The sequence below is a fragment of the Alligator sinensis genome, unplaced genomic scaffold (assembly GCF_000455745.1).
Source record: "Alligator sinensis unplaced genomic scaffold, ASM45574v1 scaffold1196_1, whole genome shotgun sequence".
NCBI lineage: Eukaryota > Metazoa > Chordata > Crocodylia > Alligatoridae > Alligator > Alligator sinensis.
In genome coordinates, this window is record NW_005842583.1 from 101,057 (window position 1) to 116,320 (window position 15,264).

The window sequence follows — 15,264 nt, forward strand, 5'->3', positions numbered from 1 at the left end:
TTATGCTTCGTGATTAATCAAATTCCCCATCCTTGATCTTTTTTATATTTACAAAACCTCTATATGCAAGTACCTCCAACAAAACTATGGGCTTTGGAGATGCTAATTTAAAAATCAGGCTGTTGGGGGTGGGTTTTACTTGTAAAGGAAATATTCCTCACAGTGTATTTACAAAAAGAAAATGGATCATTTCTCTAAAACTGCAGGAGGCACCAAACATTCATGCTAGAACTAGGACTAGCAAATGCAGCATTCTCTTTACCTCAGCTCTTTCCAGCACAGGAATCTTGCTCACCACAATTCTTGGAATTGGAATGAGAGCAAATGAAATTGGGCCAGATTAAACTGACCCAAGCTTGTTCCGATCTAAGCCAGGTCACGCGCGGGTCCTTTAAATTGATTAGGTTGTCCCTATGTGTATTCTAATTTAGCTGATGATTATAACTCACCAAAACTGAAATCTGCCAGATTTGCAGTACAGTACATCACAAGAGAATAAGGATACCATACAATTTATATAGAATCCTTCATACAGAGGATCATAAAATGGTTTTACAGCAAGAGTCAAACAAGCTACAGTGAAAAAGGAACTTTAAGGGGGGGCTGAAAAATAAGGAAATGGCTTTGTGGCTTGAAGTGAGCTCCTCAGGTAGAGAGGGCAGCATGCATAAGGGTAGAATGGTAGAGGGTCATGAGGAGAGAGAGTGGAGGTCTGGGTGGATCTAAAGAGGGAAGGATGAGTAAAATGGGAAAGTAAAGTGAACCTGTGGAGGTTCTGGGAATCCAATGAGATTTAGAAATAGCCAGAGGCGAGGGTATGGCAATCCTGGACTGAGAGGGCACTCTAGCCACAGTTACCTTTCAAGAGCAGTACTATGAAAGAGCAAAATGCGCTAGCAAAGAGTAGAAGCAGTGGAGGCAGGAATGAGTTTTTGGCAAGGGACAAGTTAAAGATGTGTTATGACAATGTTCTCGAGGTAGTGACAGGTGGGTGCGCAGATAAGGTAAAAGAAGAGAGGTCAGAAATTTGGTTAAGGAGAATTCCAACATCTGTGGTCTTGGAAGCCTGGTTAGGGGTGACTTTGTAGGGGCTAGGGGAGTCAGGCAGGGAGCTGGGGCAGCATTTCACCTTGAAGGCTTTTGTTTCTCAGGCATTTGGTGTTAAGAAATTATGGTGCAGTCAGGGGGGTGACAGAGTCAAAGAAGGCAAAGAGATGAGAGACAGAAGGTTGAGAGAGTGAGTCAAGGCAGATGGCATCTGTAATTAACACTGTACTGAAATGCATGGTAATTGGGTATTAATGGGCTTTCAAGAGACAACAAAATAGTCAATATGTTTTATGTACTATATTCATGTCCTATTGCACATTTCTCAAATGCAATATATATTGCTGTATGTTTCAGTACAATGTACCTTATTATGAGTCACATAATTATATGTTAAACACACATAATACAATGCAGGCCAACAGAAATGTGCTTTCAAATGGCAGTTCTGGGTCAAAGGGCAGGGAACTGCTATTTCCTAAAGCTGGGCCTGTTCTGGCTCCATAGGAGCAGCAGCCTAAACATCCAAAACAGCAGTGAAAGCAGCCTCCTTCCCACCCCCTTGTGCAGAATTGGAAGTGGCTCTAAACATCACAGTTATTGTAGCAACACTTTTTTCTTATGGAGCAATGAATTTTGGATTGCTATATAAATACAAAACACCATCCTTACTTTGTCATTACATCAGTCCAGACTGTCTCTCCAAGAATGCAAGACTGAAAAGGACCCTCTACATGACTGCCTCACTGCCTGGGCAGGAGAGCACTACTACCACCCTGATGCACTGAGGCAGAGGACTGGCTGTGAGCTGTAGCACCGTCTCCTGCTACCCAAGAAGGACTTAACACTGTTTGAAAACAGTAGTAACTCCCAGGCTACTGTGTAGCCATAGGAGGAAGACACAGGGAGTGGTGCCGTGGCTTCAGCATAACCACATACCCAAGTCAGAAGCTTGCAAATCGGTCCCATCTCTGATTCTTCACATCTCTCAAGTTGGGAATGATCTCTCTTTGCTAATTTTAATATAAAAAAAGAGAAGCCACTTCCAATTCTGCCCTTACTATGACAGAAAGGAATATTCTTATATGAAAACACTTCCAAGTCTATCTGAATCTATTTGGAAACACCACCGCTATGCTCATGAGTATGTTGAAAAGTGATCTATTAGATTGCTTTTAAGGCCCCTCTCCTTGTACCTGTAATTGTCTATTGCATAATGTGTGTCCTAACCTTACCTCCCTCCGCTCCCTTAAGTTCCCTAGTTAGCAGGTCTCTTGCATATCAAGGTTTCATAACAAATCAGCAGCAAAATGCACAGGCTCTCAGTTGCACAAGGAAAATAAGTGAATTTTTGTTTGTTTTGTTGTTGGAGGGTGAGGGTGCAGTGGGTAGGGTTAGAAATAAGGCCTTTTGATAACATGTTTAGCATTCAATACTTATCACCGTCTTAATAAAGTCCACTTGCTTATGATCTGGCCCAGACTTGGTGAGACCACAAATAGTTCCGTTTTCTCTTATGTTATGTACGGAGTGAAAGCAAAAAATTCATCATTGCATTCAAAATTAATGGTTTTCATTTTTAAATTTTCAAACAATATTGGCATTGCAAGGTTAAACACTTAGAAAAACACCAAAGCAATGATATGAGAGCACTTTTGACAGGATCAGCATAAAAATGTTTAAGAAATTACGTAAATAAAAATAAACAGCAAGAAATATATGAAATGTATTAGTTTTGATTTTATAACTATTTTAGAATTTATCCCAGGTTATTATAAAATATATAAAACTGAGATACAAAGTATCAGCAATACAACTTTGCACTTCAAATGATCTTCAGCTACAGATTTTGCTTTAAGAAAACAGACACTTGAAAAGCAGCTGTTTTGCAGTCTGTAAATGCAGTTTGAGTTCCTGTCAAACTTACCTTGAGTGATTTTCTGAATTCCTCCAACATTTCAACTCTCACCTATAATGAAACTCAAAATTTCATCATTATGGGGGTTTTTTCTGCTTATGTTTCTAAAGAGAGGAGATTACATTTTCCCAGCATCAGTTTTAAAGTTCCTTTTTTTTTTCCTTTGTGAGCTTTAAACCGCAGGGTGAATCCATGAAATGAGGTAAGTAAATTTGGCACACTTTTAGTCATGTCCATAAAACTTTTGGTAGTTGTATAAGTGAACATCATTTCATTGTGAGTTACAGGTGCTTTCATAGGGGTGGTTAATACATAATCACTGGAATGTTTATAGTAAAACCAAAAGGCATAGCTGCAGAAAACACTCACAACCCAATGTTGATAGAGAAGTAAAAATATGTACAATACAGTCACTTGTTCATAGTTTGGCACAATTTTTTGTTGTTGTGGGCAATAGTGCATAAACTACTGTACAACAGTATGACTTTTAAAACAGTCTTTCACAGAGAATACCAGATTAGGTTTGCTTTCAAATAATAAATTCCCACAATTTCAAACTCTTCATTTCAGCACTTACATTTCAACATACCACAAGGCATATTTTGAAAGAAACAAACAAAAAACAAAAAAAACAAACATCAAACGTCTTTCTAGAAAAAGGAGTCTCTTCTTCAAACACAGGAAAAACCAAAAATGTTGTTTCTGCCTTAAGAAGAATGAAGTCTGATTCCCTGCAGAAAAATCAAACATTTTATGCCATCTTAGTTAGCTTGTGTGGAGTCACCACATAGGATCATATGCTTTATAGTAGATGAAGCTTTATGATGCAGGTTAGGATATAAACAGCAGAGGGGGCTAGAAAGCACTCAAAATTGCCACATGAAGCTCAATTATGAATGAGTTTTCATTTTCAAACTAAAGAGCCTTTAGTTTCGATATCTTGGCTTTTGGATGCATAACCTCTTTTTTGTTTTTGTTTTTTACAAAATGTTCAAAAAAAAGTCTCTCCTTTTCAAAATCATTAAAAAGAGCATGTAATTAATTGTTTTGTGGGTTTCTTTTTCAATAAATAAGTAATTAAAAACCGAAGAAGCCAAACAGCAGAAAAGAGTAGCCTTGTTAGTTTTTTAACCCCAGCCAAGCCAGAAAATTGGTCATTCTTTTAGGTAGCTTGCAAGTAATAAGTATTTTCATGCATTTAAAAAAAAAAAAAGAAAACTGTAAAAGGGGAATGTCTCTTTCATGCAACTCTTGCTTTCAGGAAGGAAAAAATGAGGAACAGCGGGCTTAGCAGGTAGTAGGAAAGTTAAGGGTGCATTCCAGCCAGTTTGGTGCAGCATTACCTCAGTTTTTCAAAAGAAGCTGTCACAGATGGGTCCTTATGGGTCTGTTCACGGTCTGTTCGCTTTACTTTACAGTTCTCATCCCTCAGTGATTTAGAACTTGATTTATGACGGTACAGCTTTTTATGGGTAGGTCCATTATTGCCTAAAGTGCTCAGGTTACTATAGCTTTTATCAAAAAAGGGAGTGTGAATGTCTGTATTATACCCAGTTGAACAATTGGGGCGATTGGGATCACAGGTTGTGGCTTTGCCATTATTTTTGCTTGAGCCCTTGTTGCTTGACTTGTGATTCTTTGCAGTTCCCGGAGAATTACCATTCACCTTTTTCTTGGACTCCTGTGATGTCCCTGCCAAAATTTTAAGAGTTTTCAATTTCAGGCTGTTAGATTCAGGCGACCGGAATATATCTGGGACACTGTTATGACCCACAGGCCCCCACAACGGTTCAATTGAGGCCATCATAAATCTCTGAACATCTGCCATTCCAGATGCAATATTAGACAAAATATTGGAAGGTTCCTCAAATTCCCTTTGATCATCATCAAGGAGGTTGTTAGTGTTTCCTATACTAGTTTCAGACCAGCCTGTACTATTGTCTTTTCCCAGTGACCATTCACCAGATAGTCCATTATGCTTCCCTATCTTTACAGAGGTTGGGCTGCAGTGCTGAATGCAGTCAGCAAGTGCCTTTGTTGTTGAGGCTGTATTATTTAACTGATTGACTGCCCTGCTGCCAACTGCTTGAGCTTTTTCACCATTGACTCCTGCTGCATTTTTCCCTTTTCTTGTTGATTTGGGAGCCTGCCTGGAGTTTTTACCTTGCGGTTTATCAGTTCCTTTGTTGGCTTTGGGAGATTTTTTCCTAGTGTTTTTCTGGGAAGAGCTTTGGTTTGTACCCATATTCTTGCTGGATGAACTTTTCCTCTTAGATTTTGACACTTTGCTATTGGTGCTAATTTGACCAGATGGCTCATTAAATGTTGACAAGCATGGACTTTTTTCAAGGAGGCTGACAGAATCTTCGTCGTTGAACATATGGAACTGAAATTGATGATTATTTAAAGAAAACCCATTATCTGCCTGATCTTGGGTCTGAAGGACCCCACAGTTCCACTTGACCTTATCAGAATTGCTTAGTGCTGTCTGGGTGCTCTCCTGGAAACCTTTCAGATTGCTTAGTGGTTTGCTGTCTGACCCAGTTATCTGAGGGGAAAGGTTGGGAGTGTCTGGAGGAGACATCTCCGAAAGTGATGACTGACGGAACTTATCGGGTGTGAAGTTGGAGATGTCTAAAAGGTCTGTGGACTCTTTCAAAGGGGTTATTTCATCTATGCTTTGCTGGATCACTAGCTTGGGACTGCAGTGGGCCAAGAAATCATCATTAATATCATCTTCGCCATCCTTTTCACAAGATTTTAAACTTAAAGAACTGTAATTGCTAGAACTAACTGACAATGAGCCCACTGAATCAAAACTAATGAGTCTGCCATCATCTGTACTTAGTGTACCTCGCTGGAAATGAAAGCGCCCCTCTCCATTATTAAAATGACATGACTGATAAGAATCATCAGACTGCACTTGTTGGTTATCTGGCATATAATTTTTTTGGTATAGCAATTTGCTGCTATTCAGATTTACTTGACTATATCCAGAGGCTGGGAGGTTGTCTGCACCTGCGGAGCCACCAAACTCATTTGACAGCACAGACGCCTCCCTCATGTCACTTGCAAATTCCTGATGGTTGCCCCCGGTGGTCTTGTTTGCCGGCCACATGGTGCTGAAGTTGCCCTGCTCGATTTCTAAGTGGCCGGGAGACTGTTGCAGCTCAGATTCTGAAGGCGGGGACAGCACGCAGCTCTGGGCAGGCTGCAGAGCAGAGAACTGCTTTTCTGCCTGAATGATGCTGGGGAGCGAATGCGACTGCTCCGAGGGATGCTGGGTGAAGTATGAGATACCAGTGTTACTCGACAAATCCGAAGCATCTAGCAAAGTCTGTAGATACCCTCCGGGGATCAGGGGTACATTGGTGGTGATATTTGCAGATGGCAGAGGCTTGTCTGCAGAACAGGTGGATGTTAGAAATGTCGAATTTTTATTAGCCTTATCTTCATGGCACTCAGAAAGATGGGAGCCATCTGAAGCACAAGGAATAGTCTCATCCTTCAAACTAGCTGCAGAGTCCTGATTCTCCAAAGCGGGGGAGACCTCCGCTGTACTGGCGGCTGCTTTGATTTTCTTGCATTTCAACCTGGCTTCACTTTTGAATTTGATTCTGCGTAGCACTTTCCTCTCTGTCCCCTTATATTCCCTTTCCTGCGATTTGCACTTCACTGAGGCAATGCCTGTGATGTCATTCAAATGTAATCCGTTTGCACAGCCGGGGGTAGCTATGGCTAATGCTTGCATCCCTTTCAGGCCTGCATCCTCTTTACTGCTGCAAGGCTGCTTCTGATCAGAGGAGCAAGAGCCCAGCTTGTTCACTGATTGCTCAATGGCTTTAATTCTTTGAATCCTATGCCGGTTTGCTAGTTTGCATTTTCGCTTTCTTGGGTGAGGAAGGAATGAAGCATCTGAGCCATTTAAATAGAAATTCTGTTTGTGATAGAGAGATGATCTAAGAAAATCCAGCCGGCTTTGCTGCCTCTCTTGCCAGAAGCCTTTCAAAGGGGCCAGTTTTTCATATTTACTGAGCAGTTCCTCATTTAGGGTAACTGTTGTCTCATTGGCATCGACTTTACTGAGCTTCACCAGCATATGCTTCTCCCCTTTAAACCTGTTAATGATGATGTACTTTATGATCACTGGCGGCTCCTTGCGAGAAACTTTCCGCCTTTTCTTTGGGCACCACTCATCATCATCCTCTTCTTTGGGCCCACCAGGAGCCCACTCTTTCTTGTCCAGATTTTTCTCGTTCTCGATGGAATCCACGTCATACAGGTAGTCATCGCTGTAGCGCACTTTCCTTTTTGCCCGCAGCCCATAGTTCTGCTGAATGAAGGACGTGGAATGTTCCCTGGACAGGTACCTGCTACAGTCCTTTATATCCCGCAGCACATCGTACGAGGACTCTGTGCAGGTGCTGTCATCACTGAACTCCCCAGAGTCCTCTGTGGAATTCACAGAGTCCAAGAAGTGGCTTCTTTTGGGGCCTATGTACTGCACCACCTCTGTACTGTTGCAAGATTTATTTAAGGCAGCTTTCTCCTCCTCTTCCCCATCTTCCTCCTCCCCATCCTCGTCTTCTTCTCCCCAGATGATGCCCTCTTCAGTTTTGAACTGGGAAGGGTCAGTGCCACAGCCAGCCCCTCTCTTCAGGGCACTCCTGCTGTCCCTTTTAGTGCAGTTGCCAAACACACTGGGGAAGAAATTGAACTGGGCATCCTCTTGCAGGGCGTTGGTTTTCTCCCTCACATTGTCCTGGAAAGATTCATATCTAATCTTTAAGGAGCAGACATCACTTCCCAAGGTTGAATCATCATCATCAAACATGTAATTATCCACATCTTCCTCAGAAAACAGATTTACAGAAAGCTCATTTTTGGAGCAAAGGTCAAGCAGCTCAATTTTACTTTCACTAATGAAAGATTCAAAATAGCCCCATTCCTGGTTGGGATTTGTTAGTAAAGGTTCCTCGCCGTTGCATTTGTCCAATAGTAATCCCTCGTAATAATTTTTCTGAGTGGGGTCCTCTGAATCACTGTCAGATTTTTCCGCATCTCTTTTGTCTGCTGCCCTCGATTTATGCATAGGGAAGCTTAAAAGCTGGTCTGAAAGCAGTTGATCTCCGTATCTCATGGTTTCTCCTGTGCTCATGCAGTGAATCCCTATATCAGAGACTGAACAGGTGTCATAATCCCTATTTATATCACCCACTTTCAAGCTTATTCCCGGCTCTGCATCAATGCCGTCCTTTGATTCAATAAAGCAGCCCAGACAGGTCCGGCTCGGCTGCATCAAGCAGTCACCAGTCAGAGCTGACATGCCTCCAGGCTCCATAATTGTGAATGGAGCCTTCTCACAATCGCCTGGCAGAGACCAGGAGCTCATGCCCTTTGTAACACAAGATGTAAGAGAAATGGCGTGCGCGGAGGAGTCATCTGAAGCGTGCTCAGGTACATCAGTGAGTCTCAGAGGAGAAGGAGGGCTCAACAAACAGGGCTTCTTTAAAGTCAAAGGAGGCAGCACTCGGTGGCACGCTTGATTTTCCTTCTGAGCTATTGTCAAGGCTGAAAATGTAACCGCAGCATCTGCAGCAGTGCAAGGCTTCTCATCACTGTCTGGGTCATGTGATGCTGGAGGAATTGAAAGAAAAAGGGAGGGAGGAAGGGAGAGAGAGAGAGAGTAAGTATTGGTTTAAGAACCCAGGAAATCTACTCTGACTCCTTTCCCCTTCTCACTTGCTATTTTAGGTGACTATTTACCTTTATATTTACCTGGTGACTTTACAAACCATTTCTTTGCAAAGCAACAGCATCTTTTCTACAAGGCTGCAATAACTATTTTGTGTGTCTAATTAATTTTGTGATATACAACAAATGCAAACATCCTCCCCCCTGCAGCCTTCTGGCACATGGACAGGGCTATATTTAAAACCAATTCTTTTTTTTTTTGTTTAATATACTTGCTAATAACTGGATACTGTCATTCAAAACTGGCTCAACTGTTGTAAAACAGCAAAAACCAAAAAGAAATGTTCCCATTACCACTGTGAAAAACTTAATTCCATTGGAGGTCAATTCTTAAAACTGTGTTTCCTTGCAGGAACATACCTGCATAATGTTAATGCCCGAGAGTCAGAAAGTTATGCTAATTTTAAACGTGCCAAGTCTGTTTTCATGGTGTGAGGTAAGAAAAATGCAAAAAGTATAAGCAAACTGTATTAAGAGTTTAGGAGCAATCCTTCCCACATTCTGTCTTCAATAAAAAGCTTTTACAAAAACACAGAAGGCAGGACATGGTACCACCTTATACACTAACTCGGTTCAGAGGCATAAGCTGTTGTAGGCTACAGTCTACTTCAACTGCTGTGAATGGCTATTAAATATAAAGCAATGGATATAACAACACAGATAAGACATTTTAAACATGTTTTTAACTTGATAGTGCCCCTCTGCAAAGAAAGGACAATTTTTTAAAATGATAAATAATCATAACATTTAATTTTCATTTAACTTGTGGCTCAGTGTCTGCTGTGACCCTTGAAATCTAAACAGATTTTAGTTTTTGCACATCCAGATACATCTACTGATACATACGTGTGTGTGTGTGTGTGTGTGTGTGTGTGTGTGTGTGTGTGTGTGTGTGTGTGTGAGAGAGAGAGAGAGAGAGAGAGAGAGAGAGAGAGAGAGAAGCAGATCAGCTGATCTGTTCTATTATTTTAGGGCCAGATCCTCATAGCCTTATGCTAAGTCATATCCACAGATTCTGGTTTTCTCTGTTTAAAAATTGCAAATTTTCTGATAAAAACTGCAAAATCTCTGCTAAAAACCCCAAATCCGGAATTAAAATGAAATGCCACTATACATATAGGTACCAACTGAACACAATGTTTTATTGATATATTTACAATTTTAAAGCAATTTGGAAACCTACAAGCACCTCAATCACTATAATAAAATAAATTCTAAGTACCTGTACACTTTGGTATTTTATTTTGGGTTTTTTATTATGGAAAATCAGAGCTCCCTCTGCCCTCTTTGCTCACCAGGACACAAGTTCAGGCCCCTCACTCCCCACCCACAGCCCCCCAACCCTGCAGGTGCTCCTCTCTCCGCACGCAGAGCCCCTGGCCCTGCTAGTGACATTCACCCTCCACCCACAGCCCCCTACTCCCCCAGCCCTGCCAAAGGGGGTCCCCAGCTGCCAAGGCTACGTGGCCAGGGACCTGGGTCTGCAGCCCCCCACTGCGTGCCGCGCCCCCCGCCCGCAGCAGGGCAAAAGCCTCGGCTGCCACCTGCGGGAGGTGGTGGTTGCTGCAGCCCGAGCGGGAAGCAAAGCGTGGAGCCTGGCCCCTCATCCCCTGTGGACAGCACAGCAAGAGTGGAGCCTGTAGCGGGGACAGAGGTGGGCTGGCCGCGGAGTGCTTGGGCTCCCTGCCCTTCTGCCCTCCTTCTAGGGCCTCTGTGGGCCAGTGGGCAGGACCTGGCACAGAAGGGCAGGGTGGGGCTGGGTAGGGAACCTCCTTGCATCTGCAAGCCCCATGCCACCCTGGCAAAGTGCCTCCTGCCCACCTGGCAGTAGTGGGGGTAGCAGTGGGGGTAGCAGTGCAGAGTTGTGCACCCTGCTGCTGCCAGGTGGGCAGGGGGCACCTTGCCAGGGTGGTGCAGGGCTTGCAGTGACATGGAGCTTCCCCTCCCCACTCTGCCCTGCCATGCTGGGCACTGCCTGCTAGGCTGTGGAGGCCCCAGAGGGAGGGCAGCAGGGCGGGAAGCCTGATCCCGCAGTGGGCAGCCTGCCTGTACCCCTGCCCTGCGCACAGATCTGGAGGGCACATGTTCCCCCCTGTGCCCCCCCCCCGGGAGTGCACACAGCAGCGGGGAGTCAGCCCCTCCCTCAACCCCATGATAAGCTGCCCATGGCCCCGACCCGCTTGCTGCCAGGGCTCTGTTCCTGTGTATTCTAGCCCCAGGGCCCAAGCCCCATGCACCATCCCAGCTGGGCAACAGCCCCAGCCCTGCCCAACTCCCTCCCTCTGGGGGCCTCAACCCCCGCCCTGCCAGACTTACCTGCGGGAGCTGCTCTCCAGGCTGCCTGGCAGCCATGTTCATATACTTCCAGGATGGGCAAAATATGACCTGCAGCCCATATCCAGCCCACCAGGCAATTTCATCCAGCCCATGGTTGCCCACCAACTAACTGTACCCCACTCAGCCCTTCTGCCCATGAGGGTGGAAGCAAGGCACCCACGCATCCTGGTCCCTCTTGGAACCAGGTGGGGAAGTGGTGGGGGTGGGGCTGCAGCTGGGTGGGTGCAGGAAGCATGAGTCTGGGGCTGGCAGCACACAAAGCCTGCACCCAGAGGGGAGGCGGGAGTGCAGAGCTCAAGTGGGCAAGGTGTGGGTGTGAGGGAGCTTGGGGACCACCCACACACTCCCCCCACCCATGGCGTGCAGCTCCCACTTTCAGCAACAGCAGTAGGCAGGGACACTCAGGGTGCTTCTGCCGAGTGCAGGCAGTGATGCTGGTGGAGTGTAGCTCTGGCCAGTGCTGCACATGGAGGCAAAGAGCGCAGCCTGGCCAGCCCACCTCTATTGTGCAGGGCTCCCTGCAGCACGCACGCAGCTCCCACACTTGTGCACCACCAGGGGAAGCCCCCACAATGAAGCCAGCTGCCTTCACCGCTTCCTGCCGCACAGGTCCCGGGACTCTCCAGGCAAACAGGGGCCAGGGCTCCCCCCCACTTCTGGAGGAGTTATGGGAGCTGCAGAGGCAGCCGGCTCCATCACAGGGCTTTCCCTGGTGGCGCGAGTGTGGGAGCTGCACACGCACTGCGGGAACCCCATTTGATAGAGGCGGCTGGGCTGGCTGCACTCCTTGACTCTATGTGCAGCGCTGGCTGGAGCCGCATGCCACTGGTGGCAGCACCTGCACTGGGCATGAGCGCCCCAAGTGCCCCTGCCTATTGCTGCTGCGGCTGCCACCACCAAGAGGGCCTGTGCGCCATAGGGGAGAGCGTAGGGGGGGATCTCCCCTCACACCCCACATACCCACACCCCACAACCCCCCACATATACACCCCACAACATACCCTATTGCCCCCCACACACACAAATACACCCCATCGCAAACCTCCCCACATACACATATCCCATACACCCCACCACACCCCCCCCATTCCCCCCCCCCCCCACAACATACCAGACTAAATCCCCCCACAATATACAAGAGTAAATACAAGTTTATTTTTGAGTTATTATCCAGTCATCTCTAGCTATACTATGCAATCACAAATCATGACAAAATATTTTTTTGTCAGGGGAGGGACTTCTGGCATTAAAGGTCAGGGTTTAGGGGCAGGACTTCCAGTCCCAAGGTGGTGATCAGGGAGCAGAGCACCTGTCAAGGGACGGGGCTACCCTTGAGGCCCTCGACAGCGCATCACTCATTAAGCGACCCTCCAGACAAAATAACTGCTTGCCCACAATATACATGCACATGGTCCCTGCCTGACCCCGCTCCTCCCACTCCCCTGCAGGCTGGAACTCTGCCAGCCTGCAGAGAGCTCTTTGCAAAAGTGGAAAGTCCGTGTGTTTCTCTGTTAAAATGAGAAATCATGTTTTTCTCAGTTAAAATGGAAAATCCTCATTTCTTTCCATTTTTCAGTGGGAAACAGAAAACCCAGATCCCAGGTCATATCTTACCTTCTTCAGTAGTTCTACTACAATCAACTGGGCTATATGACAGTAAGGATCTCTTCAGTGCCAACAAGTGTGTCAGAATATGACTCACTCTGGCTAATAAATACAAAAAGAAGTAGCTGACAACACTGACTTCAGAATTTTATGAGTCTAATAGAAACAGTTCATACTACCAGCATGAGGATAAACACTGTAAAATCAACCTGAAGCATTAGCTAAACAGGACTAGAGAACACAAAAAAATCTGGCACCCCCACACTTTATTTCAGTCATATTTGTCAAGCATATTTCTTTTACACTGATTACAAAACAGGAAAAACATAGCTGTGCTGATTTATGGGCCTAGTCCCTAATGGGGCTTCTACACACACACACACACACACACACACACACACACACACACACACACACGGTAAAATCCAACCAAAATGTATCTGTGCACTGTTAATGTTTGGGAAACCAGGACATACATGTCAGAAAATTCAAGAAGTCCAAGGTTTCAAAGCAGCCTTATTTCAGGCATGTTGTGCACTTGGGCATTTAAACTTGCAGATGAAATTCTGGGACTGGGAAAAGCACAGAGTACAACATTTCAGCCTTTACATGCCCCGGGCTGTCTGCTGACTATCTGTGCAGCAATCCAGTCTGCTAGTGCCAGCGTGGTTAGCAGATCCCTTAGTTTGCTGGTTTCACTGGCATGCAAAAATATGCATATGGGCAACAGTGGCTTGTGGCGGCTGTTCTTGCCAACAACCTGCAGTGCTAACCTCAGGCCCCAAGCCAAAAACTGCAGGATTGGATTGAATATTCTGCACCTAGGTCAAGTTAAAAAAAATCGTGTGAGACCAGAATCAGGCCAAAATGCTTAAGGCAGCTCCATACTATTGGCAGCCTTAAGGGTTGAAGCCACCTTTAGCTTTAGAGCCTTAAGCAGGTGAAAGCAGCCTGAAGCTAAAGTGATTCAGCAGGCACCCAGCATTCCAAACAATGTTACGTTCAGAGCACTGTAAAATCAAAATAGAAATGCTTAATGCACTCCGGCTTTAACATGCATAGCTTTAAGGCTGCTGAACTGACTTTCATGAAATTTGGGCTGATTTTCTTTCTTCCTTAGGATTAGAAAAATGCAATTCTGAGCTCCTTATTTCAACCATTTCTGAGGTATGCCAGGAGGTACTGAAATGGATGGTAAAATGTCTTTTGGTCCAGATGACTCAACTACAAAGCAAATTAACCAATTCAACTCCACCTCTAAAAAATCACCTGAGAGTTGACAGCAAGTGTGAAAAAGGGAAAGACAAAAGGAATATGCCTGTAAGTCACAAGATTTTGGAAAAAGAATTGTGAATGACCACTGAAACAGTCTTAAAGAAGGCATTCATTAATCGTGAACTCTATGATACAATTTTCATTGTCTCCAATTTTAGATGGGCACCTATGACATCCAAATTCTCAAAACTGGATTTTCTGGGAACTGCACAGTGCTGCTATCAAGACCATATTCTATTAGAAGGTATATTTACTGGCTGCGTGAAATTTTGCCGGCAGTTTCGTTTCAGCTCGTTCTGAGATCAAAACAGCGAAATAGAAACAAAACAGAGAGCTCTGAAACAGGCTTGAATTGAAACGTTTTGAAATTTTCGAAACGTTTTGAGTTGTGAAGCTCAAGCTGGGCTTGCCTGCAGGGAAACAGAAACTAAGGTAAGGAGTGGGAGGGGGAAGGAGGGGGGATGGAGTGCTCTCATTATTGACTGTCATCCTTCCCTGAGGTCCCTTCCAATCCCAGTGCTCTGGGGAAGGGATGGAAAAACTGCAGAAAAGGCAGCATGGTTTGACCTGCCCTGCTTTCTGCCTTGGTGTCAGTTACTGAGCTGTGTGCTCCAGTTTTGCCTGTCAGCAGCTAGGGGTGCAGGGCCCCAGAACCCAGACTCCCCCTGCACATATATCCTTGACAGCTGGCAGGCTTCCTGACCGCAGCAGTGCCTAGGAGGCCTGCAGTATTCACCCCCCTGTGCCCTAAGACGGACACAGTCAGTTACACAAGCACCCATGTCACAAGTTTTGCTTGTCAGCAGCCAGAGGTGCAGGGCCTCAGAACCCCAAACCCCTGCACCGATCTCCTCGACAGCTGGCAGGCTTTGTGGCCTCAGCAGGGGCTAGCATCCCTCCAGCTTTCACCCTGCTGCGCCTTAATACACAGACAGTGTCACCCATGTCAAGTTTTATTTGTCTTCAGCTTGACATGCAGTTTCCCCCAAACCCCTGCACCGATCTTCTTGAAACGTGGCAGGCTTTGTGGCCTCAGGAGGGGCTAGCATGCCCGCAGGTTTTACCCCACTGTGGCTTAACACATACACGTGACCTGAGTTTTGCTTTCAAGACTTTGAGATGCAGTTTCTCCCAAAACCCTGCACCTATCTCCTTGAAACTTGGCAGCCTGCATGCCCTCAGAAGGGGCTACCATTCCTGCGAGTTTCATTCAAATCAGGCTAGAAATGACAAAGTTATAGGCTGTCTTGAGCTTCCCCATTACAGCCTATGGGCGAAACAGCAAACCTGTTTCAACGAAATGAAACAGAAGAGCGGGTTCGAACTGA

The 15,264-nt window shown here is 45.4% G+C and overlaps 1 protein-coding gene across 3 annotated transcripts in view; it reads right to left on the minus strand.

The window, feature by feature from the left end:
- Positions 1-2,732: 2,732 nt before the first annotated feature.
- Positions 2,733-15,264, minus strand: part of NEXMIF (neurite extension and migration factor) — a 255,007-nt gene continuing 242,475 nt past the window's right edge. For all 3 annotated transcript variants that reach the window (XM_025214451.1, XM_025214452.1, XM_025214450.1), the window contains 2 exons: positions 4,309-8,602; positions 2,733-3,696 (listed from right to left, as the gene is read on the minus strand). In XM_025214451.1, the coding sequence (XP_025070236.1) occupies positions 3,546-3,696; positions 4,309-8,602 (4,445 nt within the window). In that variant the 3' untranslated portion in view covers positions 2,733-3,545. The remainder of the gene's footprint in view (positions 3,697-4,308; positions 8,603-15,264) is intronic.